This window comes from Miscanthus floridulus, chromosome 2 (assembly GCF_019320115.1).
Source record: "Miscanthus floridulus cultivar M001 chromosome 2, ASM1932011v1, whole genome shotgun sequence".
NCBI classification, from domain to species: Eukaryota; Viridiplantae; Streptophyta; class Magnoliopsida; order Poales; family Poaceae; genus Miscanthus; species Miscanthus floridulus.
The window spans coordinates 156,945,146-156,969,019 of NC_089581.1; the positions used below are offsets into that span (position 1 = coordinate 156,945,146).

A 23,874-nucleotide genomic window follows, 5' to 3' on the forward strand; every position below is an offset into this window, starting at 1 on the left:
CCAGTGTTCTTTAAACCGAAAGGCATGGTTACGTAACAGTACGAACCATACGGAGTGATGAACGAAGTCGCAAGCTGATCGGACTCTTTCATCGTGATCTGGTGATAGCCTGAGTAGGCATCTAGAAAGGAGAGGATTTCGCATCCTGAGGTGGAGTCGACTATCTGGTCTATGCGTGGTAAAGGAAAATGGTCCTTCGGACATGCCTTGTTGAGGCCAGTATAATCAATGCACATTCTCCATTTCCTGGTCTTCTTTTTAACAAGAACAAGATTGGCGAGCCAGTCAGAGTGGTATACCTCCTTGATGAATCCTGTTGCCAGGAGTTTGGAGACCTCCTCGCCTATGGCCCTACGCCTCTCATCGTCAAACCAACGCAGGCATTGCTTGGCAGGATTCGAGCCCAGGATGAGGCGTAGTGCGTGCTCGGTGACCTCTCGTGGTATGCCTGGCATGTCAGAAGGTTTCTATGCGAAAACATCACGATTGGCGCATAGAAAGTCGGCGAACTCACATTCCTATTTGGCTAGGAGCTAGGTCCCGATCCCACCGTCTTGGTTGGGTCAGTGGGGTCGATCCCCATGGCCTTGGTCTCCTCGAGTGGGCAGAAGGTAGTCAAGGAGGTTGGCTTGCTGCAGTCCGGGACTGCTGGAGTCAACAACTCCCCAAGCCATGGGAGCTCAGACGAGTTGATAACAGTAGTGGCGAAAAGGTGATACCCATAGTGATGATATCGTTCGGTCCCAGCATCTTCAACTTTAGGTAGGTATAGTTGGGGTCCACCATGAACTTGGTGTAGCATGGCCGCCCCAAGATGGCATGGTAAGACCCCGGGAAGTCTATCACCTCAAAGGTAAGTACCTCTGAGCAGAAGTTGGTCGGTCGCCAAACATGATAGGTAGGTTGATCTACCTGAGTGGGTATGCCTGCATCCCCGAGATCACACCGTGGAAGAGAGAGCTCACTTGACAGAGCTCTGACCAGGGGATGTGCATGGCGTCGAGGGTGTCGACATAGAGGATGTTTAGGCCGCTGCCTTCGTCCATTAGCACCTTAGTGAGGCGCTTCTTGCGGATGATGGGATCGATGATGAGCGGGTAGCGACCTGGTCTGGCGACATGAGAAGGGTGGTCCCTCTAATCAAAGGTGATCGGAGATTCCAACCAGCGAAGGAAGGTGGGGACGGTCGTCTCGGTGACGCATGCCTCTCTATAGCACATTTTTTGCTGGCGCTTGGAGTAAATGGCATCAGATCCCCCAAAGATCATGATGCATTCCTCGGGGTCAGGAAAGCCATCCCCATCCTTGCCTGCCACACCTCCTTTTTTGGCTGCTGCCTCCTTGCCCTTTCCTTCTTTTGGCCCACCGGCCTGTCGTAGGAAGCGCTTGAGGAGCTCATAGTCCTTGTAGAGGTGCTTGACGGGGTAGGCGTGGTTGGTGCATGGGGTATCCATGAGCTTGTTGATGTGGTTAGGCTAGCCCTGTTGGGGCTGCTTGCCTGCAAGATCAGCTATGGCGACCAACGCAGAGTTGGCCAGTCAGCGTCGATCCTCCTTATTGTTTTGGCCCCTCTGTGTGGAGGGGGCCTCGTCTTGGTCCTCGTGCTTGGCCTTGCCCTTGTCCTAGCCTCCGTTGAAGACTGCTCTGACCGCCTCCTCGATGGAGGCGTGGTTCATGGTGATGTCGAGCAGGTCGTAGGTGGTACGGGGCTTCAGACAGCCAAGCTTATGACTCAAAGACTCATAGGTTGTCCCGGAGAGGAACACACTGATGACATCCACGTCGACGACATCAGAGAGGGAGTTGCATTGTTTTGAGAACCTACGGATGTAATCTCGTAGAGACTCATTAGGCTCCTGCTGGTAGCTCTTGAGGTCCTAGGAGTTCCGAGGGTGGACATACATCCCCTGGAAATTTCCGATGAAGATCCTCTTGAGGTTCGCTTAGTTGTGGATGTTGTCGTGTGGGAGGAATTCGAGCCACGCTCAAACATGTTCCCAATGCAGATGGGGAGGTATTGAATGATGAAGTGGTCAGCATCCTCTCCTCTAGCTCGACAGGCGAGCCAAAAGTCTTCGAGCCATATATTGGGATTCGTCTCCCTAGTATATTTGGCGATATTGGTTGGCGGTCAGAAGCGCTGCGGGAACGACGCTCTCTGGATGTGTCGGCCAAAGGCCTATGGTCCTGGGCCATCTAGGCTAGGACCCCAGTTGTCTAGTCAATGACTATGCCTAGGGTGCATCTCACAGGTCCCCTCGATGGTTCGACTAGAGTCCGTGCTACCTGCCCTCACCACAGCCTAATGGACATCATCGTCATGCCGGGCCTGACGCAAATTGTTGATGAAGCTGCGAGCATCTTGGTTTGGCCTGAGGTGTTCATGCATAGGCAGCCAGTGTGGAGAAGGCGCTGGGTCAGGTCGTGGCGTAGATGCAGCCTCCTATTCCATGCCTGGCGGCTATAGAGGTGAGCTGATGGAGCGATGCGTCTGGTGCGTCCCCGCTCCCCTGGTGGGGAGAGAGGCCATGAGTCGGTGTCATGACGCGGAGCTCTCCGCTTGTTGAACGGCGGTGGTTTCCACCAGTGCCCAGAGGTTTCGGTGGACCGCCTGCTCCTAGGAGTCGACAGGCTCTGGAAGGCCACACAGAAGCATCACCGCAGCGATGATGTTCTGGCTAGCCCGAGCAAACTATGGGGGATCATTCCCCCATCCATGATGTTGCGCTGGACCTGGCAGGCACGACCCCGGGTGCCGCTCACTGGGTCATGCGCACGGGGCGCAGCGTGCTACATCGAGCGCACTGGCACATGTGGCGGTTGGTTCTACCACCTTTGTCGTAGCTCCTCACTGTGCTCTTGTGCACATGCGAGGGCCTCTGCTGAGGGTCTAGAGGGGTGAGGGTCTGTAGAGACTCTACCACCACCGACAGCTATCCCGGAGCGTCTGCCATAGCGCACTCCTAGGACAAAGAGTGGCTAGGTGCCATGACATCACCGATGCTGGACCCATCGCTCTCAACCTCGTCATCCATGAGGTCATGGAAAGAAGCAGGAGCATAGCTCGCCATACCCACAAATTCATATGTGAGAGGGGGTGGCGCCAGCATCCTTTGGAGCCCCTAGGCGTACATGTCCTCAGGGGACGCGAGGCCGTAAGGGAACCGGTCGTATGGCGGTCGCGGCACGGACAACAAGGTCCCTTCAGAGAGTCGGCAAAAAATATGAAAAAGTGAGTAAAGAACAGTATGTACATTACTCATAGTGGGGTTTGAGCCTAGCATGGGCTTGGAGCGAAGCGTAGGCGCCTCGTTAAAGAGGTCGTCGGGTGGCCTAGAGCCAACGGAGGGCGCTCCTCCTCCGATGGACGATGGGAAGAGTGCCTCCTCATGGAGGTGAAGCATGCCGAGCCGATCGACGATGAAGTCCAGGCTTCTAAAGAGGAAGGCCTAGGATGGCTCAAAGATGGGAGGAACCCACATCCCAATAGGTGGGAGTGTGGGAAACTCTAGTGAGCCAAAGCGAGAAGTATCGCTTGAGCCCACCATGGCGAAGGTGGTGGAAAGGTGGGCCATCCGATGACCAAAAGCGTGAACGTAAGGTGTCTTCCCCATGGACAGCGCCAACTGTCGGTGCGAAAAGTGACCAACTAGTAAATATTTGTTGTTTTTTCGTACATTGTGATCGGATGTGGCCTAGCACTCAATGACACAGGGTTTATACTGGTTCAGGCAACTTACCCTACGTCTAGTTTGAGTCGGTCGGAGACTTTATTCTTGAGCCCAAGTGCTCGAAGTTTGCTGTGGGATTATAAACGAGAGGGAGTAAGATGGGGGGTATCAGAAGTTCGGTTGGACTCTGGACCGAAAGGCCAAGAGTGATAGGAGCTCTGACGTGCGCTAAGTGTTTGAACGTATGCTCTGTCTAGCTTGAGAGTTCTAGAGACAAGTAGAGAGAATTGGTATCAACTGTCTGAATCATCCTCCTATTGGAGAGAGTGCATCCCCTTTTATAGATGAAGGGGGCGGCTTTACAAGAGAGAGAGAGTGAGAGAAAGAGAGTGTGTGTGCTACCTAGTCTTGTTGCCCACGCTTTTAGGTACAAGACGGTTTGTCGGCACCCATAATACTATTGATGGGTGGATGCATGTGGTCGGTTCCACCATGTTATTATGGTATGGCAAATATAGGCGCCTATCATACTATAGTGTCAAATGTCAGCGCCCACAACACTATTGGCATCTTGACATGTCTAGAAGGTTATAAAGTACCCTTCTGACATGACCTGACAATACTATCCTGTAGGTGTGCATGGTATGGTCCTTGGTATTACGGTTGACTAGAGCGCCTTGCCTTACTTGCTCTGTCCGTTTCCTAGGTCCTCACCGAGCGGGCATCCCTAGTCGGTCGTTCCCCAGTTGGCTCCAGCCTCCCAGTCGGAGAAGAGCTGTAAGCAGAGGTTCGGTATATTCCTGGTCAGAGAAGCGAGCCTGAGTCGAAAGCGAGCGACGTTCCTCTTCAGCTAGGCCTTTTGGTCGGAGAGGCGAGCCAGAGTCAGAATCGAGCGCCGTTCCTCTTTGGCCATGCCTTCCGGTCGGAGAGGCGGGCTGGAGTCGAAAGCGAGCGTCGTTCCTCCTCGGCCAGGCCTTCCAGTCGTAGAGGTGGGCCAGAGTCAGAAGCGAGCATCGTTCCTCCTCGGCTAGGCCTTCTGGTCGGAGAGGCGGGCCAAAGTCGGAAGCGAGCACCATTCCTCCTTGGCCAGGCCTTTCGACCGGAGACTGGATCGCCCTTCTGTCCTATTGTTATGTTTTTGGGCTAGCCCAGGAGTTATGTGTCATTTACAACGTCGTCTGCTAGGTCAAGTTTTTGCTAGGAAGCAGGTCCATGAGGGACCCTGGGTTTATGAACCCAACAACTCTATTTCGTGAAGCTACAGCAACCACCCTCTTCAACAGTGAGGGGTATCTTGAAACATGAGTGGGCTATCCTCCCGCCTGGCATTATGGACGCTGCCACTCCAGATGTAGTTGTAGCCACGGCAAGCTTGTCCTAGCTATGTAGTTTTGCAAGAAGTGCCCTATACAAAAAGGCCTTTCCCGTCCCGCCAGGTTCATCCACAAAGAATAGCCCACCTTGCTTGCTATAGACAGCGGCCATTATCTCATCATAGGCAAACCTTTGCTCAGCGTTGAGTGAGTCACACAATAGCACATCTTCGGGATTCTATTCGACACTAGCTTCCTCAAATATCTCACGAGGAATATGGCTGGCATCATCGTGTGAGTGATCAATATCTGGAAGAGAAAATGACCTTATGTCCTTCCCCATAGACTGAAGCATGTTTCTAATGTCTATCAAAACCATCTGTTGCACCAGATCCTGGGATGGATTATTACGGCTATAGTCCTCTAACATTGCATCGTAGTGTTTTTTCCACAACCCCATCACATCATTCGGCTCACAGAGTACCAATATTGTTGCAAATAGCCTTCGCAAAGAGGAAGGCATCTGGAAAAAAGTAGCTTCAATTAGACATTCATACAGTGTATTGTCTTCTTCGATTAGACCCTCCTTTCTATAGCTTCAAGGAATGAAGGTAGTAGCACGCCATCAACCGTCCTGAGGTGTTCGTATGAGATAGCACCAGCAACATTGTTCAAGAGAACATGAAGAAAGTAGTGTTCTCCCTCAGCAGGATGGGCCGAGATAACTCTGCCAACTTGGAAAATGGAGTTTTTCCTTTTCTGCCAGAATTTACCATCAGATTACCAGGTAAAATGCTCCGGGAAGTCCCGATACAAAATTCCGTGGGCTTCCTCATGCATCATGTTTGCCTCGAAGTATGCTGTCAGCTGGCTCTTCTACACCTGGCCTATTAACGATCCGTTCGACCATGTCCCATTTATGAAATACCACCCTGTGCATGTTGGGTAGACGAAGCAACAGCTGTTGTACTGGTGGATGATTCTTTCTCAAGTCAAACCCATATATCCTCCACAGTGCTTCTAGAGGTTCCACCCACCGAGCGTCTCGATACTGCTTGATCTCATCAACGTTCCCTTTCTCATCTGCTTTGTCAGTCTCCCTCATCACCACTGACGCCCTGTCATGTCCCTTGTATATGTACTTGAACAGATACTTTACTGATTTAATGCTCCCACATGCCTCAATATTTATATGGCAGTTGAAGGTATGCAGCGGGCAAGGGTTGTAAGGAACGACCCATTGATTGTCCAAGTAATGGCCTCAAACTTTTTGCATACGGCCGTCATTGCATCACCGATAGATGGGGTATGAATCCTTTCCCTGTGATGTTGCCTCACAGAATGGGTGTGGGTAACGGTTCTTACATGACCTGTGGCCCACCATGCATGGATAGTATGGATTAAGCATCCCACAAGGACCATGCATCATATGCTTTGTGACGATCTTGTATAGCTCAAGGTACTTCTTCTTGTTTGGTAGCTCTGTAGTGATAATCATGTCATATTGCTCGGGACATGTGAGCTTGTACTTCTGTTCCATTATTAGCAAGAAGTGTGCATGCGGCAAGCCCCTCTTTAGGATCTCCACTACATATACGTAGGCCTTAACCTTCCCAAGTATATCTTTCTCCATCAACATTTTCCTCATCGCCTCTAACTTTGGTGTGAAGACTCATGTGACGAGATCTAGGCGGTCCTGTGGTGTCTGGCCTAGATAAAGTTCATTCTTGATCTCATCCCAGTTAGGGTTGCACGTCATTGTGAGGAAGATATCTGGTTTACCGTACTTTCGCACCGGAGCCATTGCATCCATGTGCCGATGCCTCATATCACGGGGTCCTCCGATGAATGTCGAAGATAGGACAGTACACCTTTCGACATTCTCAGCAGATCCTTCACCTGAATGCATGCTGTCCACCAGGCCTTAGTATAGGTCAGCCCTCAAAGTATCTTGATTGTTCCTCATGTAATCTAAACACGAGCTCTCAATGTTGATGTAGGTGTCGACGGCAAACTGCTGGAAAAGACACCAGCCATAGCATTGGATTAAATATCCCTGGCCGCATCTGGAACTTGTAGCAGTAGTAGTCGCGCACGGAGACACATGTATTCGCAACAGGTTCTACAGGGAGACATTGTTCGAATTAGTATCATGAGTTAACAAAAAAGAGTTTATATTGCATTATTGAAAAGTGTTTAAGTTACCTCCATCATCATCGCCACCATTCTCAACACGCTTTTTGCGGATTGCTTGGGCTCGCTCAACTTGAGCCATAGTTACACCCACTTTTGGAATGCAATTGTGCCACCCAATCTCACCCATTGGAAAGAACATCGGGTATGACAGTGAGTCATAGCATGCATTATATGAGCAGATGCCATGTATAGACTAATCCTTCCCTTATAGGAGAACACTATGCTCGAATTTGCCATGACGCTCACTCCCCTCAACCCAGACGACGGCCACCTCTGATGTCAACGGCATGTTATATGTTCTCTGGTCAAGCCGTTGGTCAAGGTTAAGCTCAACCCGGTAATCCTCGAGGTTTTCAACGTATCCCATACTCCTTAGTTGTTGAGAGTAGGGATTCCCATCAAAGATCCTAACCAATTGCTCTATAATTTCTCTATCTTTTTGGGCACATTGCTCACGGCACTTGCTCATCCGATGCTCGAGGGACGGATCGTTGTTGTAAAAATAAAGCTCGAGGTGTCTCTTTTCGACACCCTCCTCTTTACCAAATGATCGTATGTTATGGTAAATCTAGCCAAGGGCACAGAACATGTAGACACTGTAGATTCGCATGGTAGTGGTGATACAATCTAGGTGGTAGTACAGAGAAGTGAAAGAGAAGTGGTCGTTGAAATATCTGATGTTTGCACGAAAGTACCTAGCATCAGCGTCCAAGCTTGACCACAACCTCATGAGCTCTGGTGGTGTCTCAGGAGTTGAAAGATGAACCTTTCCACCCCGACAACAGAATCCAGGCGGTTCACCCTCAAATTTCTTTGCGTTGCAGTGCTCGCAGTTCGACACCGACAGTAGCATGTGCGACTCTAACGGGACATTAGCGTAAAACCCTGTCGTATGGATCCAGGACATCAGGCTCACTGTTCTCTTGCCCATCCATGTCGAGATTGTGCTCAAAGTCAGTTCTCTCCTCGTCGTCTTCTGACAAAATGTTGATGTGTTACGCGTTGAAAGAAAGTTTGTGAAAGAATGTTTTGACTATTACGCGGTGTACCTTGTCCGGCGAAAAAGTACGCCTCATCCTCTTCCTCGTCCTCCTCAAATATGACATCCTCATCATAGTTTGTGCAACACGGCCACATATATGATGAGAGAAATATAATGGCATACAAAAAACAAAAAGGGATAAATTTAAAAAAGAAAATACCATCCTCGACCATAGAGTCTGGCGTATGAGCTTATGCACCATTTGGAGGCATTGAAGAGGTACCGTCAACTACAGACGGTTGTGTATGTGTACCTGTGCAATTATTAGGTTGTGGACCTAGAGATTCCTGGGTGACACCATCTGTAGTAAGAAATGGTATGAGTTTTTGGAATAGAAGAGTAAAGGTGAAAGCGCTGACAATATATATAATATATATAATTACCGTTGTAAACCACACTCGGTTGAGTTGGATCGTTTGAATCATTGCACTTTCCATCTGCAAACCCTCTAGCCCTTCTTCCAGTGGTCACTCGATGCCTATGTATGGTTTGTGCCGCAACCAATTTAGGGGTCTGGACTTCTGGATTTTGAACTACAGACGACGCGATGTCAACAGGCGTGCCCGTCAATTCACGTATTTCCATATCGTGTGAAGGCATTTTAGGCGATTGAGGTGAAGAAGGGAAAATAAGCTGAGGGTTAAAGTGAGGGCTCTCCATGGCTATTGAGTCCGGATGAAAATTGCTGGCTCGGTATTCTCTCACCATCCTATTGTAGTTCTTCTTCATCTCTTTTCACTTCTCCTTCTCTTGTGGAGTCATTTGTAGTTTTCTTGCTGTATTTTTTGCCGCATACAAGTCACGCCGCCTCTTATTTATTAGCGCCTTTTGTTCAGGAGACGGTGCAGCCCATCGTACTCTATCTAGTTCACGCTTATTACGCTCTTTTGGACACGTGACAATATTGTCGAGGGAATTGGATGCATTTACATCACCTATATGTAATAAGAAAAAGTATGGTCTCAACGTCTCATCGATGAACACACGGTAGTTCAAATTCTATGATAATAAAGTTTACACAACAGTGTCAGCTACAATGGTGTTCAAACTCCTTTTGTAATTAAAAACAAAGCTATGATTCTATAAAGGCGGGGGTGATTCCTTGTTTCCTTCGATGCTTAAAGGGATAGGACCGTCTAAACAGTGTTGATATCCGTCTCAGTTAAACTGTCGTTAATATCACTAGGAGGGGGTGATTCCTCGTTTCCTCCGATGCTTAAAGGGATAGGACTGTCTAAAATTTTATTGATATAATAAGTATCCTACGGCACCACTAATTTTTTTACTGTAAAGAAATCAATATTATTGCTATACCTGTTGACTGGGAAGTCTCCTTTGGAGTCATTTGTAGCATCTTTGCAGACTTTTCTGATGCATTTTTTTGTGCATACAATTCATATCGTCTCTTATTCAGTAGCGCCCTTTGTTCAGGAGACATTGTAGCTTTTCGTGCTCTATCACGATCACGCTTACGCCCTTTTGGACACGTGACAAGCCGGTTGATGGGACTGGGTGCATATCCAAAACCTACATATATCGTGGAATGACATCTTAATCAACGCATGCTAGGACGGTGTCTAAGCACAATGGTAAGAAACTAACAGAGGCACGATTCACAAGAATATCACGCAATGGATACAAAAGTGTACCCGTTTCATCAATAGTGCTAATATCTTCCTCACTGTCAATGTCATGCAACTTAAAGGTTTCGTACCGTCTACAAATATAACCATATAATTAAAATTAAACCATATAATAAGCAAATTATGTTGCCACGATAATTTCAGTCGCCGCACCAATAAATACTTTTATTAGCAGAATAAGTAACCTGATAATTGTTGTAAGCCATTACTGTAGGTTGACTGCCTATGGAGCCAGTCACTATTTTTGTCTGTTTCATTATTGGAATTCACATATGCAAGTTTAAACATAGTAATTGTTATTAGTTATAACGCATATGGCAATTAAAATGACACTCAACAATACCATCGTACCTGTTGAATGGGCAGCCATATTGTTTTTAAGATCAACATTTTCTTGGTTACTCACCGTATACCTGTGACGGGGTTTCTTGTTTCTTTCACTCCCCTTTTCATTAGACATTGTTGCATACCGTTCTCTCTCCCTCTGCCTCTTCTGCTCATTACGATCCCCATCTAGTGGCAGCAACCCCGATCGGGTATGATTCCCTTCAATAAAGTTTAGTGAGATGTTGAAAACATATAAACATAGAACATGTAGGGAGGCTATAAAAGTTTATATACCTCCATGTGTTGTATTTGTAAGGTCCCCAAAGGTACCCGATCACAGGTTGTCCTTGGCGTATCCATCAACACTACATGTACTATATATATCTATACTCTAAAAAAATTATAGGGAATAATTAGGAATTTTTCAAAGTTCACAAAGCTCTAATTAATATGAGAAATATTAAACCGAGGGCTAATTGAGATGTACTAAACACAAGCAAGATAACTCACTGAAAATAGCTCTAGCTAGAAGCCCAACTAAACCACTAATTACCAAGCATTGATTCAAATAAAAGCAATAGAGAGGTGCCTAGAAGTTGCCGAGAACAAATACAAAGAACTTGCTGCACTGACAACTACCTTGCACCCTGCAGCTAGCGAACACATAAAAATATATTGTTAACCAATTAAGCTTGTTCTAACACAAATAACTGCGACTCAAGTATTTGACAAAGGAACAATGGTTAAACCCAAGCTCATGCTTGCCACTGCATATCAAACCAAGACAAAAGAGCAATATTCAAAGCAATGCAATGGTTGAATTACTGTAGTACGAAAAAAATATTGCCCATAATAAACTAAACGCGCACCTGCAACTCTAGATGCAAGTGCACAAGAGCAGTGCAAACCTGAGAGCTCTGCTGTTGTCAACCTGCTATGCCAACCTGCTGATGATCTATATTGCTGGTGCTACTGCAAGGAAATAAAATGTGTTTGTCACAAGAAATCAAAGAACCACCTGCAACTCTAAATGCAAGTGCACAAGAGCAGTGCAAACCTGAGAGCTCTGCTGTTGTCAACTTGCTGTGCCAACCTGCTGATGATCTACACCACATATATTGCTGGTGCTGCTGCATGGAAATAAAATGTGTTTATCACAAGAAATCGAAGAACAAAGCAGAGTTGGTCTGTGGTTAATGCTGTAAACTCCAGCCTGCAGAGCAGAGAGAGCACAACTCCTCTTACTGAACGAACAATTGCTGCAGCGAAAACTGTTGTTCCTGGGCTAGCTACGGCTGCTACTTGACCTGCAGATCAGGACATGAGATGGCTGCTGCTGTTGGCACAAAGTGAAAGAGCAGAGAGCGGTCTTGTGCTGCACTGCTGCCTAAAAACAGTAAAAATGCATTGTAAAATTTTGGCCGGCCGTGGCTGCCTAGCCCTGGTTTTAGGGTTTTGGGCGGCCGCTGGCTAGGTGTAGCCGGGCGGGGCTGGCCTTTGGCCGGCCGAGGGTGTCTGCTGGCCGGCTGTGGCCTAGCCAGGGACGACTGTGGCCTGGCCATAAACAGACGGTGAAAGCAATTCGCATTTAACTGAATCCTCTATCCTTCCGAAAGCAATTACTGGACTATAAACAGTAGGTGGGATGCAAAACAAAATTGAATTGTCGGTTAATGAATAGTAGGTCAGTCAGCAACACCTGGAATGAGCGGTGGGCGTTCACGATGGGCTGCGATGCTCGATCGACGGGTGTTCGTAGGTCCACGTCAGCGACGTCGGCTCCGTCTCCGGTGCGTAGGAAGGACGGCAGGCCACCACAGACGCCGGTGGTAGGGCTGCCTGAGCGCCGGGTGATGGGCGGCGATGCCTGTTCGCCAAGGTGTCCTCGCCGGCGACGCAGGCTCCAGGTCAGATGTCGGCGACGCGGGCACGCGTGATCATGTCGTGCTGGCCCGGCGAGGGAGATCGCGGAGACGGAGGCGGCGGGGTGCAGGTCGCGGACGGTGGCGGGGTCTCACGGCGCACGGAGTCTCACGGACTTGGTCACGGATGGTGGCGGGGTCTCAGGTCGCGGAGGCCGATCGCGGAGAAAGAATGTCGCCGAGACGAACAATGGTGATTGGGTCGCAGAGAAAGAAGGTGATTGTGAGTCAATAAGGCAAGGAGTCTCACGATGGTGATTGGGTCCCACCTTCCTGGTATTTGAACGGAGTCACGATGGTGATTGGGTCCCACCTTCCTTGTATTTACATGGAGTAGATCCTTCCTTGTATTGGGTCGCTGTGTTTGCACAGCGTTTTGAATCTATGAAGCCGCGGGATCGCAAGAAGAGGGAACGGCGACCCCAAAACTTTATCGCACCAAAAAAAATATCCACGTTTTGTTCTTTTTAGTTTTTGGAGATTTCATCTCACATCAAGATTAGCAAGAGTTGCTAAAAAAAATCAAGATTAGCATGATATGGATGGCACAAATGTACAATGCTACATCCTTGATGTCTAAATTGTGCACAATGAAAAATCCATAATTGGAATAGCGATCTTCTGCATTTAACATGCACATGCTAGAGAAAGAAATAGTTGGGACAAAAACATCCCGCGATGCCATAGACAGACTGAAGAATCCAGTCCAACATGGAAGCCGGAACCGGAAGCAGAGCATAATAGTTCGTCACGCAATCAACTTGTCATCGGAAGTTTACATACGATGTGGTTTGAAACTTTGAATTCAATTAAAGATCTTTTGTCTACACACATACACTCGAGTACTCGACCTTCATCTGCAGCCTGCAGTCATTACAAGTAAATTGTATCTACTTCTCTATTACAAAAATCTAGTGACTACTTATCGCAATTCATGGTGGTCAACAGCTACCTCTTCATCTCCAAAATTTCCTAGCACAGACCACAAAGAAAACATTCAATTTCCCAAAGAAAGAAACGAAAATATTCAGTATCTCAGCTACTCCAAATCGCCCGTGAATTCTGCCATCTGGTCGTATCCAACACGTATCATACCCTTGGTATCCAGATCCTCCACCAATCCAACCTCCTCCTCGGCGTTCTTCTCGACCAGTCGCCCACGCACGCCCCTGTGTTCCCCGTAGAGCACGAGCACCAGGCCATTCGTCGGCGGCAACACTGTCTCAAGCATACCCTGCTCCACGCCCTGCACGAGCCTCAAACCATCATCCATCACGACGTCGCACGTCGTCGGCGACACCACGTCGACAACCTTCCCCTTTGTCAAGTACAGCCGTTTGCCCAGCTTCTCGCTGGCAACCCGGACCCTGATGTGGCTCTGTAGCCACCGCACCCTGCTGCTGCCCCGGCCGTCTCTCAGCTCCTTGCAAGCTTCCGTTCTAGACCTTTTCTCACCACAAGGCCTCTTGCGCCGGGCATCGCTATCGTTCTCCTGGCAATCCTCCTCTGTTCTAGACCTTTTTCCACCGGACCTCTTGCAATCCTTGTCGGGCTCAGAGGGGTTGTAGCCAAGCCCGTGCCTTGCACCACGACGGGCGACCTTGGTATCCTCCCCCTTTGTTACAATCAGGCCGTAGCCAGCAAGGATTGCGGCGCCAAATCCCTCCACGGGCATGTCGCGGAATTCGTCCATGCCACGGTCGGAAGCATCGGCCGCGTCGCGGCGGGTGAGGCCGTAATGGGTGCTGGAGGAGGGGTCGGCGGCGGAGGTGTCGAGGACGAAGGCGGCGAGGCCGGCGGCGGCAGTGGAACGGGCGGCGAGGAGTGGGGATGGCTTGCGACGGCCGAAAATGCCCGAGTTGGGGAGCGGCGCAATGACGACGGGCGCCACCGCCGGGGTTAGTGTTTGGGATGGGTCGAACTCGGCGACGTACTGCCGGGCGGGCGCTGGCGCGGAGCCGGGGGCATCGTCGATGGCAGCAAAGAGGGAGGAGGTCTTCTGAGGCCGGCGCTTGCACACGATGGAGATCGACAGCTTCTTCTTCTCCTCGCCCATTGCGTCCGCGGCAGAGCAAGCGGCGATGATATGGTATTCCGGTGACTGGTGCCAAATGGACGCGCGAGGCCGTGGATATGTACACTCGTGGGCTCGAACTGGACTCGGACACGGCGTAGCCGGGGGTCATGGCCCGAATCGTTCTCCTCTGATGGGGCCGGCCCAAATGGTCGACTCGGACACGGGCACCGTCTCCGACTCGGCCACGAGACAGTCCAGCTTCCTCCACCGAACAGACTCGCATTTTTCCTGGATCGCTCGCCGCCAGCCGCCGACGCGATGGAAAATGAGAAGAAGCTCTCGTTCTCCATCTCCTCCTCGAAGCAGCGGCCGCCCAAGCCTCCCACACGCCCTGCCGCCGCCGCGTACGACGATGACGCTGACCTCCGTTCCGCGCCCGCTCCGGCCCAGCAGTATGTCACAGAGTTCGATCCGTCCCAAACCCTAGCTGCCTCCGCCGCGGCGCGCGCCGTCATCGCGCCGCTCCCCAACTCCGGCAACTTCCTCACCCACCGCCCCCGCAAACCGTCCTCGCTCCCCACCCCTGAGGAGGAGGCCGCCCTCGCCGCCGAATCAGGCGGCGGGGGGCCCGCCTTCGTCCTCGACACCTCGACCGCCCCCGACGACCCGTCATCCAAAATCGGCTACGGCCTCACTCGCCGCAACGGCGCCACCGACGCTGCTGCTGCCAAGGAATCAGAGAAGGCGCCACCACCGCCACCGCCACCGCCTCCGGCCACTGCTGATGCTGCCGCCGCCGGCAACCTCATGCTGCAGCGGTACAAGGAGGACATGGACGTCCTTCCGGAGCACCGTGGCATGGACGAGTTCAATGAGGTACCCGTGGAGGGATTCGGCGCGGCGCTTCTTGCTGGATACGGCTGGACGGAAGGTAAGGGCATTGGTAGGAACAAAAAGACAGGGGATACCAAAGTTGTTGAATACGACCGCCGTGCTGGCACACAGGGGTTAGGCTACAACCCCTCTGAAGCAGATCCTCGGAAGACTCGTTCTGGCGACTGGATTGTTGGCGAGAAGAAGGCGTCAGAGAATGGGAGTGCGAAGAGGAGAGATCGAGACAATAGAAATAGGATGGAAGAGAGGGATTCTAGTGCCCGGAAGAAGAGATCTAGTGAGCAAAGGTCTGAGAAGGAGGGCCGTGAAAAGGTGAGGAATGGCCGGGGTAGCGGAGAAGGCACAAGTAATGCAAGCGATACTCGGAGCAATGTAAGCAATGTTCGGTGGTTGCAGAGCCATATCAGGGTTCGGATTGTTAGTCAGAAACTAAGCAAGAGGCTGTACTTGATGAAGGGTAAGGTTGTCGATGTGGTGGGGCCTACAACGTGTGACATCATGATGGATGATGGGTCAGAGTTGGTGCAGGGGGTGGAGCAGGATATGCTCGAAACTGTACTTCCACGGACGAACGGGTGGGTGCTTGTGCTTTATGGGAAGAACAAGGGTTTATATGGGCACCTGGTAGAGAAGAATGCCGAAGAAGAGATCGGATTGGTGGAGGATGCAGATACAAAGGATATTGTACGTGTTAGATATGACCAGATGGCAGAATACACTGGTGATCCAGAGTTGCTTGGCTACTGATTAATTTCTTTTTGAGGAGGATATGCTTACCAGGAGCCTTCTGCTATGCTAGGTAATATATTTTACTTCTTTACAGACTGTCAGGAATTGGTTGGATGTAAAACCTTGAACAAACTGTCGGGTTGCTATGCATTTCTTACTTGTCTGTGTAAGCTTGCTACTTATTTGTCAGTCCTCAACTTATTGATCATCTAGGAGTGATCACTTGTATTGGAGGGGCTCTTTGGATAAATAGTGGAATGTTTCTGAGTGTAACTGATTGTTTCTTTGTCAGTGAAAGAAACTGTAGTTTTGTGTTCTACTAACTTCAGTGCGGACCTATGTTATTTCGTTCTCAGTTCCTTGCTTCCTTTCTACTTACTTGAGGAGGCCTTCTTTGAATGACTTCGTGGAATCCTTTGCCATCTTGTTTTTCTGAATTTGGTTTATTGTCCTGCGATTATCTTTATCAATAACTAAATATGTTTACTGAAATGTATCAAAACCATGCATCTACATTAATTTATGCTCACATCAGAAAAATAGTGATTTCATTCATTATATCTTGAACTTGTGTGGAGAGTAAAGGAGGTAAACAACCTAATGTGGAAAATGGTTTGACCTTTAATTCTCGTATTATTTGCCAAACTGTTGATATAAATTTGGCGTCTATATTTGATAACTTCATCATTAATGTTGGTGATCTATTTTTAATACTGCGAAACTCCCTACTTGATCATCATTATAGATATTAGTCTGTGTGGCATCTTTATTTTGATTGTGTTTTCACTCAATGTTCTGTCTCAGGGGGCTAAATTCTAGGGCTAGTAGAATCATAAGGTACTTTGCAGGAATATGATGTGAGATATTACATATTTGGTGGGCTTTTAGGATGGGTTCTGTGTGAAACGGTTGAAGACAAAGCACTGTTGGAATATCTACAAAAAATAAGATCAGAACTATGGTGTTCCAATTGTGCATGTCTGTAAAGTTCAGGAGGAGTGACGTTTGTAGGGGTTATTATTGCAAATAGAATGCATACATCACCTTTTGTGAAGAGAAGGTTCCACTAATGTAAAAATCGAGTGGGAAGGTTCTTGATAATCTCTATAGTGCTCCTAAAAATTCTAGATACTCCTGTACAAAACTTGTATAGATATGTTGTTGATCTTGTTATATGAACTTGGCTAAAACTGGCTGAAAAACACTGTTCTGGCTGAATTGTTGTGAGAGAAAAACACTGTTCCGGCTGAAAAAACAAGCCGAACAAGCCGGTTTCTGGGTAAGCCGAACAGGGCCTTAAGTGTCTGGGATGCTATGAACATTATCATCTGATCCACAAAGACAGCAACCTGTGCCAATTAGGTGAGCTTAGCACACAGGCCTCATGCAACCAGTAGCTAGGAAGTGTTGTACCTATGGGTGTGCTGACATGGTAATAAAATAGAATTTTTCTGGTTTCATGTGTGCATGCATAGTATAATCTTGCAACGCTGAACTTTTATTGCCATGACCATGACATATGCTGCTGTTAGCTTTGTAACATTTCTTGGGACCTCTGATTCCATTTCATCACACCTATGTGTGCAGTCTTTACTCACACTCCACCTTCCTTTTTTCCTCGAACACACAGGAGACTGTGTCTTTGTGTTATGTTAGATATATAGAAAAGAAAAGGACCGGTCCCTTGCTGTGCCCCAAGTGGTTGCTGCAACAATACTGGGAGCATAAACATCAAAAAACGACTCCACTCAACACTTCGCTCTGCCCGGATCTCCCATAATTTCTTGCCATCCGACATAATCCAAAACTGCCTCGTCATATATTTCTTGCAGGACTGAAGCAATACTGGGAGCAACTCCGCTGAACAAGCAACCATTGCAGTGCTTCCAGCACCACCATGCCCCAAGTGTGATAAAAGAATTCAAACTTTTGCACCTAATGCTTGCTGCCGGTGATTGTGGCAGAACCGTCCGAAATAGCACGTTTTCAGTGACGCTCGTCTTCCATTAGACACTAAGCACCCCGAAAGTTGGCTACATCGGACAGTTCCGTCGAGCCCACCCCAAGAGAGAACTCGAAACAATGCACGTTTTACATCCAGAATCCAATAATGAGTACAAGCTTACAATACTTAGTCTATTTTATACCACCAGAGTTCTTGGAAATCATTTATTACAATACCACAGTTCAGAGTGCAATAATTAAACATCGGAATAAAAATAAACATCTAACGAAAACGATAAAGGTGTCCACCAGAAGAATCCTCCACACAAAGAGCTACTCCTCAAGCTGCACCTACAACAGGAGTAAAATAAACCCTAAGTACACAATGTACTCGCAAGACTTATCTGACTAGCGGGAATAGTTTTCCGACTTCAAGGAATATGATAGGTAATATGGGTTTGTTGTTTTCTTTTTGTTTGCGAAAGGCATTACTAATAATTCATCCTTACAATCAAGTTTTATTAGCGGTCATGATTACTTCATTAGCTAACCATTCTAGGTAAACACCTGTTCTACTTTCAAGCAAGGGTTGAGTCATCAGAACCATTTTATCATCTTTTATCTTCTAATTCTTACTACGGTGCTAGACCATAGCCAAGTCGTACCGTCTCACGGAAACAACGATTCGCGAACCAATGTATCCCAGCTGGGTACCACGAAACACACGTCCCGTTTGTACCCCAGGCACAAACAAGACCAACCTATTCCACTCCTGTCACGGGTCCATGTCTCCGTCCAAACTTGGACTCCAAGCCCCCATACTTGAGACCCGGTCTGAGTATGGTGCTTAGATCTTCATATTTTCTTGCCTTCAATCAGTCGGTCCGGAAAGAGCCGGAACCCACGACAAGAGCATAACGAGCCTTCCCGCTCCCATAAGCAAGTATGTGCTCAGGATAATATGTCTGTGACCTGACTACCATCGACAGCAATGGACGGTCCTTAATCGACACGAACAGAAAAAAACAGTGTAACCAAGCTAAGCCCCGTTGGCCGCGGGAAACAACCTGTTACAACCACCAATATTCATACCATATCCCTGTCCAGTCTCTATTTTTCTTTTTATTATTTTATCATGAGAGTAATTATAATAATCACCTATTGTGAGTAACGGTAGGTTACTCACGCTATCGAAAACCTAAGTATAACAGCTACTCGAATCTGTACTAGTAGGACTCATAGGACAGTTATATCTATGCATGTGGTTTTCATAAAATTCCTGTAACGTAAATTATATATATATATATATATATATATATATATATATTCAGTGATTATAAAAAATAAGGGTTATGCACCGGGGCTTGCCTTGGGCAGGCGCGGTATCAGCTGAGTCAGCCAGTGGTGGCTCCGGGACCTCCTTCTGCACGAGAATCTCCTCCTCGTAGTCCTCGACGATCTCCTCGAACTCGTGATTGCCGGTGGTCACGATCTCCGCCAACTCGTTCTCTACATGTATGCGATGATGATGCAACACTTAATATTTATGCAACAACTCTTAAAATAAGAATACGCATACTAAGCTACTAAGCTACCTCTAATGACTAAGATACTAAGCTAACTATCATCTTTATCGAGCAAAGTGTTGGGTTCAACTAACAAACACCTAGTTTTACAAATGAAAGATATATCTTTATTTCTACTAATGATTTAATGTATATTTGAAACAAAGAGCATTTAATTATCCTAATGTTTAGTCTATTCTAAAGCTACAAAAATTACAGTGAGCACATAATAATACCATGAAGCTACTATAAAATATTTAGGACTAAAGCTACCACTAATTTACTACAAAAATTCCTACAATAATTAACTTAATAATATTGAGCACTCTCAAATGATTTAATAGCTCCTGGTATCAACATGTATATATATGAACTAAATACACTAATAGATAGAGCAAAATTTTAGTAACCTAACAAAATTTATTTCATAATTTTTGGACACCTACACGATTTTATATGATCTACCAAAGATCAGCTCAAAAATTAAATTAAAAAACTATTTCTAATTCCTTATGAAAAAAACGAATTCTCCCGCGTGGCCCACACGCGCGGCCCACGCGATGCAGCGTGCGCGTGAGCGAGCGCGCGGCGGCCCGCGGTGCGGCCCACACGGAGACGGCCCGCGCCGGGGAATCCCGCACGCGTCGATGACTTTGCAAAAGAGATATTGCACTTCTTCCGAATTACAACTAAGTCCTAACACTATTTCTCTCTCTCCTAGAACTTCTCACCTAACCCCCTGGAGTTTCCCTAATTCATTCGCGCGCACCCCCGGCAACTCAGTGCACAGCGACGCGGCGAGCGGCGGCACGGTCGCGTCAGCGACGACGGGGAGTGTAACAGAACCGCCCAATTTATACAAGATCAAGTACGGCTGTCCCCGCTAACACATTGACACACACATACTTTCACTCATATAAACCCGGTAGTCCGCCGAGTGTCTCGAAAGACCTCGGTAAATCAACATCACAACCAAGATCGTGTGATTAAGCAAATACACATCACATACACAGGGTTGCAGCGGAAATAATATTACAAATGGGTTCACAAATAAAAGTACGAGTTTGGGTTTCAAAACCGCTTGGTGATAACAACATAGCTTTCAAATGATTACATTAATATAAGTTCCAAATATATTGCTAGCATAAGTGACATCATCCGACAAAAGCATATAGACGAGAAGTAACTATAGAATCACCGAGCCACCGGCGGTTAGCCACCATCTTTATAGGCCGAGAATTTCACCTGCAACATGGTGGGATAAACCCTGAGTACGAGAAGGCACTCAGCTAGACTTACCCGTCAAAACCAGAAATAAAGGACACCAAGGGTCATGCAAGGCTTATAAGGTGGGCTAGCTTAACACAGTTGCATAAAAGAGCTTATGAATGTAGTGACCAATTAAAACTTAGCATCAAGCTTATCATCATTTACCTACCCACTAGATTAGCACATGTACTAGAGCACTCACTTATTAGGTGCAAACAATATTAACCATAGCAGGTATAATAAGGTTGTCATCATCATAACATCATTTCTGAACCATTATGTTATTTAGTGTATCTACATTGGAGATAAGCCCGTCAAGTTCTCACTAACCGGGAGAGACGGCGACTCGAATCGAATTACAACTCAGCTGAGGGGGTATTCCTAACTCTCACCCTGGCATACTTAGCAAGGGTAGCCGTGGGTCACCTTTGGAACAACTCATGAACCAAATTCGCGGGTTCGATCAGCGCCAGCACTCTCAGGGATTACCCTTCTGCCAGGACAATCAGGACTTTTAAATCACCTGCTCTTGGACTCACACCTACGGCTCCCTTCCGAGGCGCACTTTATACTTATCGACTCCCGGCCTGAGGTGAGCTACTCGGCTTCGCGGTCGGTCTTCAGACACGGCCAACTAAGAGAGAGGCATGCGTTCAATATGAACAGGAAAGGCTCCAAGAATCAGTCCTTAAGCGACATAGACGGAGTCACTGCAAACCGGCAAGCCTCCGTCCGGTCTTTATTTCAAATTAAGATTGGTTCTTTTCCATGATAGCAAATATAGCCAACCGTGCCATATGTATCTTCCTATCTCTCGCAGGTGACAGAAAATCACCTGACTTCTACCGTGTTTAAGCAGGGCTAAGCACTACACGAGCCTGAGCTACATAGGATTCAGGGTATCAATATCTGGACAAGGATTGGATAACCAATGCAGCAAGTGTTTGCATCCAACACCTAAACTTAATGCAACAATATATATATATGTAACAATAATACTTTAACTGCATTTCAGAAATTAGGAGGCTTAATATGCTCCGGGACTTGCCTGGGATCCGACACAAGTCAGTTCAGTTAGGTTGCACCGTCCTGGTGACATCTCAGGTCCTAGCACTTGCTTAGTCCTTCCATCTTCAGGATAGATCCATCAAACGCTGTCTTCAGGTTTGGCTCCAACATCGCATCCTTCACGTGGTGCATCTAGCGTACCTAGATGAGATGCAATATGCAAGTGTATGAATACATGGAAGTGCAATAGACAATGCATCGCATGCAGTAAGTAAGACAAGCACAAAGTTACATTAATATGCACAAGCACTTCGCATTGCCTACTTTAAATATCGCACAATTTATCATCCCACGATAGCAAAGAAGACGACAACACCAAGCATGACACAAGTTTCCCAAGATCTCAGGTACTCTAACTCAACCATTATCAAAGGTATGAGCCACACTTAGCAATATACAAGCAAACAACTATAATTGGAATCTGTCAATTTCTGGACATGCAAACAGCAGCTACAAGATTTAGCTATAACTGGAGTTACACAAATCTAAATGACTTATAAGAAGACGTTTTGGAAAGCTTATGGAATTTTCTACAACTTTGTTATTATCACCAAAAGCTCATTCAAATCCTAACTAGATCAAACACTAGCATCTTTCAGATCTGCTCAGAATACAATCAAAACCTGATAGAAGACTTAAAAGTCATGTAACTCCTACACTATCTGGCCTATGACCTTACAATTTGAACACAAGCAAGATTATGAAATTTGCTACAACTTTTGTATTCACTACAACCATAGCAAACATCATTTACACCACGAAAATAATTGCACAAGCAAAACTGCAAATGCAACCCAACAACAGTGGTATAGAAAACTGATAGGAACTTCAGAGAAGCATAACTGGAGTTCTAGACCACCAACAAACATGAACCATAACTTTTTGAAAAGTTTAGGAAGTTACCTACAACTTTATTATTCTCATATTAGGATGATTCTATAGTTAGAAGGGTCAATTAATTCAATAATTACATCTCTGTCCAAAACATAGACAGAAACTGACATGCCACTTTAAACAGCTATAAATGGAGTTATATATGTCCAATAAATGTGGTTCTAGACTTTTTAGAAATCTTATCAAATTATAAACAACTTTGTTGTAAACACCTAAAGCTAATTCTACTATTAAGAAGGGCCCACAATACCAACAAGGTAACCCTAGCAGAGTTTGGGCAGAAACAGCTACTGATATTTAAGCAAGTATAACTCAAGATATACTTAACCAAAAATCATGATATTTAGCTTTTTGAAAAGCTTAATAAAAGTACTACAACTCATGTATTATAATAAAGTTATGATTCATAACCTAACTAAGCCAATTAATTTAATCTTGCAGACCTATTCAGAATAGGGGTAAGGCAATACAGGTAATTTGTTATTTTTATAGATCTTAAACTATCAAGCCTAAAAATACTGACATTTTTACTAGAGATCACTAATCACATCAGTAACACTCCATAAAAATTTCACATTTATTTGAGTAAAATAACTGCAGTTATAAAAAGGACAAGACATGACTAGCATTAAGAACCTAACTGCCTAAATCTATTTTTGCAGCTAAACCTTTAAACTAAAACATGTAATATTATTGATCTAGTGCACAGAGAATTTCACAAGGATTCCAAAAAGTCCTCATTTACTATTTTATGAGTTTTCTACAAATTACTATGAATTTTCAAAGTGGAGCATTCAAATCTGTAAAAACCAAAGAAAAAGGAAATTGAAATCTTGCATCGGGGTCCCTGCATTTATCACAAATTAAGTCGAACGAAAAGATCCTTTTCTGCACTGTTCACAGGAGTCACTAGTTCTTCACAAAACCCCCCGCCTTTTCCCTTATTCGAGCGCGAGGTCCTTCTCTCCTTCTTCTTCACGGAGTCACAGAAACGGAGCAGAGCATCGACTCGAGGATGTGGCCGGGCTCCGGGATTCCAGCGGGGAAGCGATCCTAGGGCAGCGGGAAGGGGCTGGCCGGCCTAGCCGCAGCGAGCTGTGGCCCATGCCTGGCCAAGCCCGACCAGATGCAGCAGCAGCGGCCTGCCCACGGCAGCAGGCGGCCCAGCGGCCGGCACGCCGGCGACAGCAGTCTGCAGGTGACCGCACGACCGAGGAGATGGCGTAGAGGAGCAGCGTGAGGCCAAGAAGAGGAGGACAAAGTTGGTTGGGGCGGCAGGGTGCTGGTTGCTGGTCAGCCATGGGGCTCCACTCCTTGTCCATGGTGGCCGCTCGGACTGGAGAGCGGAGAGAGGCGCTGGGGTGGCAGGGAGTGGAGGGG

The 23,874-nt window shown here is 47.0% G+C and overlaps 2 protein-coding genes across 2 annotated transcripts; one reads left to right on the forward strand and one right to left on the reverse strand.

The window, feature by feature from the left end:
- Nucleotides 1–12,974: 12,974 nt before the first annotated feature.
- LOC136540249 (protein MOS2-like) lies at nt 12,975–14,171 on the reverse strand. Its single transcript, XM_066532252.1, has one exon. The coding sequence runs from the start codon at nt 14,168–14,170 to the stop codon at nt 13,154–13,156; it is 1,017 nt and encodes a 338-aa protein (XP_066388349.1). The 5' UTR covers nt 14,171; the 3' UTR covers nt 12,975–13,153.
- A 93-nt stretch (nt 14,172–14,264) lies between these two features.
- On the forward strand, nt 14,265–16,095 carry LOC136540248 (protein MOS2-like). Its single transcript, XM_066532251.1, has one exon. It carries the CDS (start codon nt 14,450–14,452, stop codon nt 15,770–15,772), a length of 1,323 nt encoding a protein of 440 aa, XP_066388348.1. The 5' UTR covers nt 14,265–14,449; the 3' UTR covers nt 15,773–16,095.
- The last annotated feature ends 7,779 nt before the right edge of the window (nt 16,096–23,874 follow it).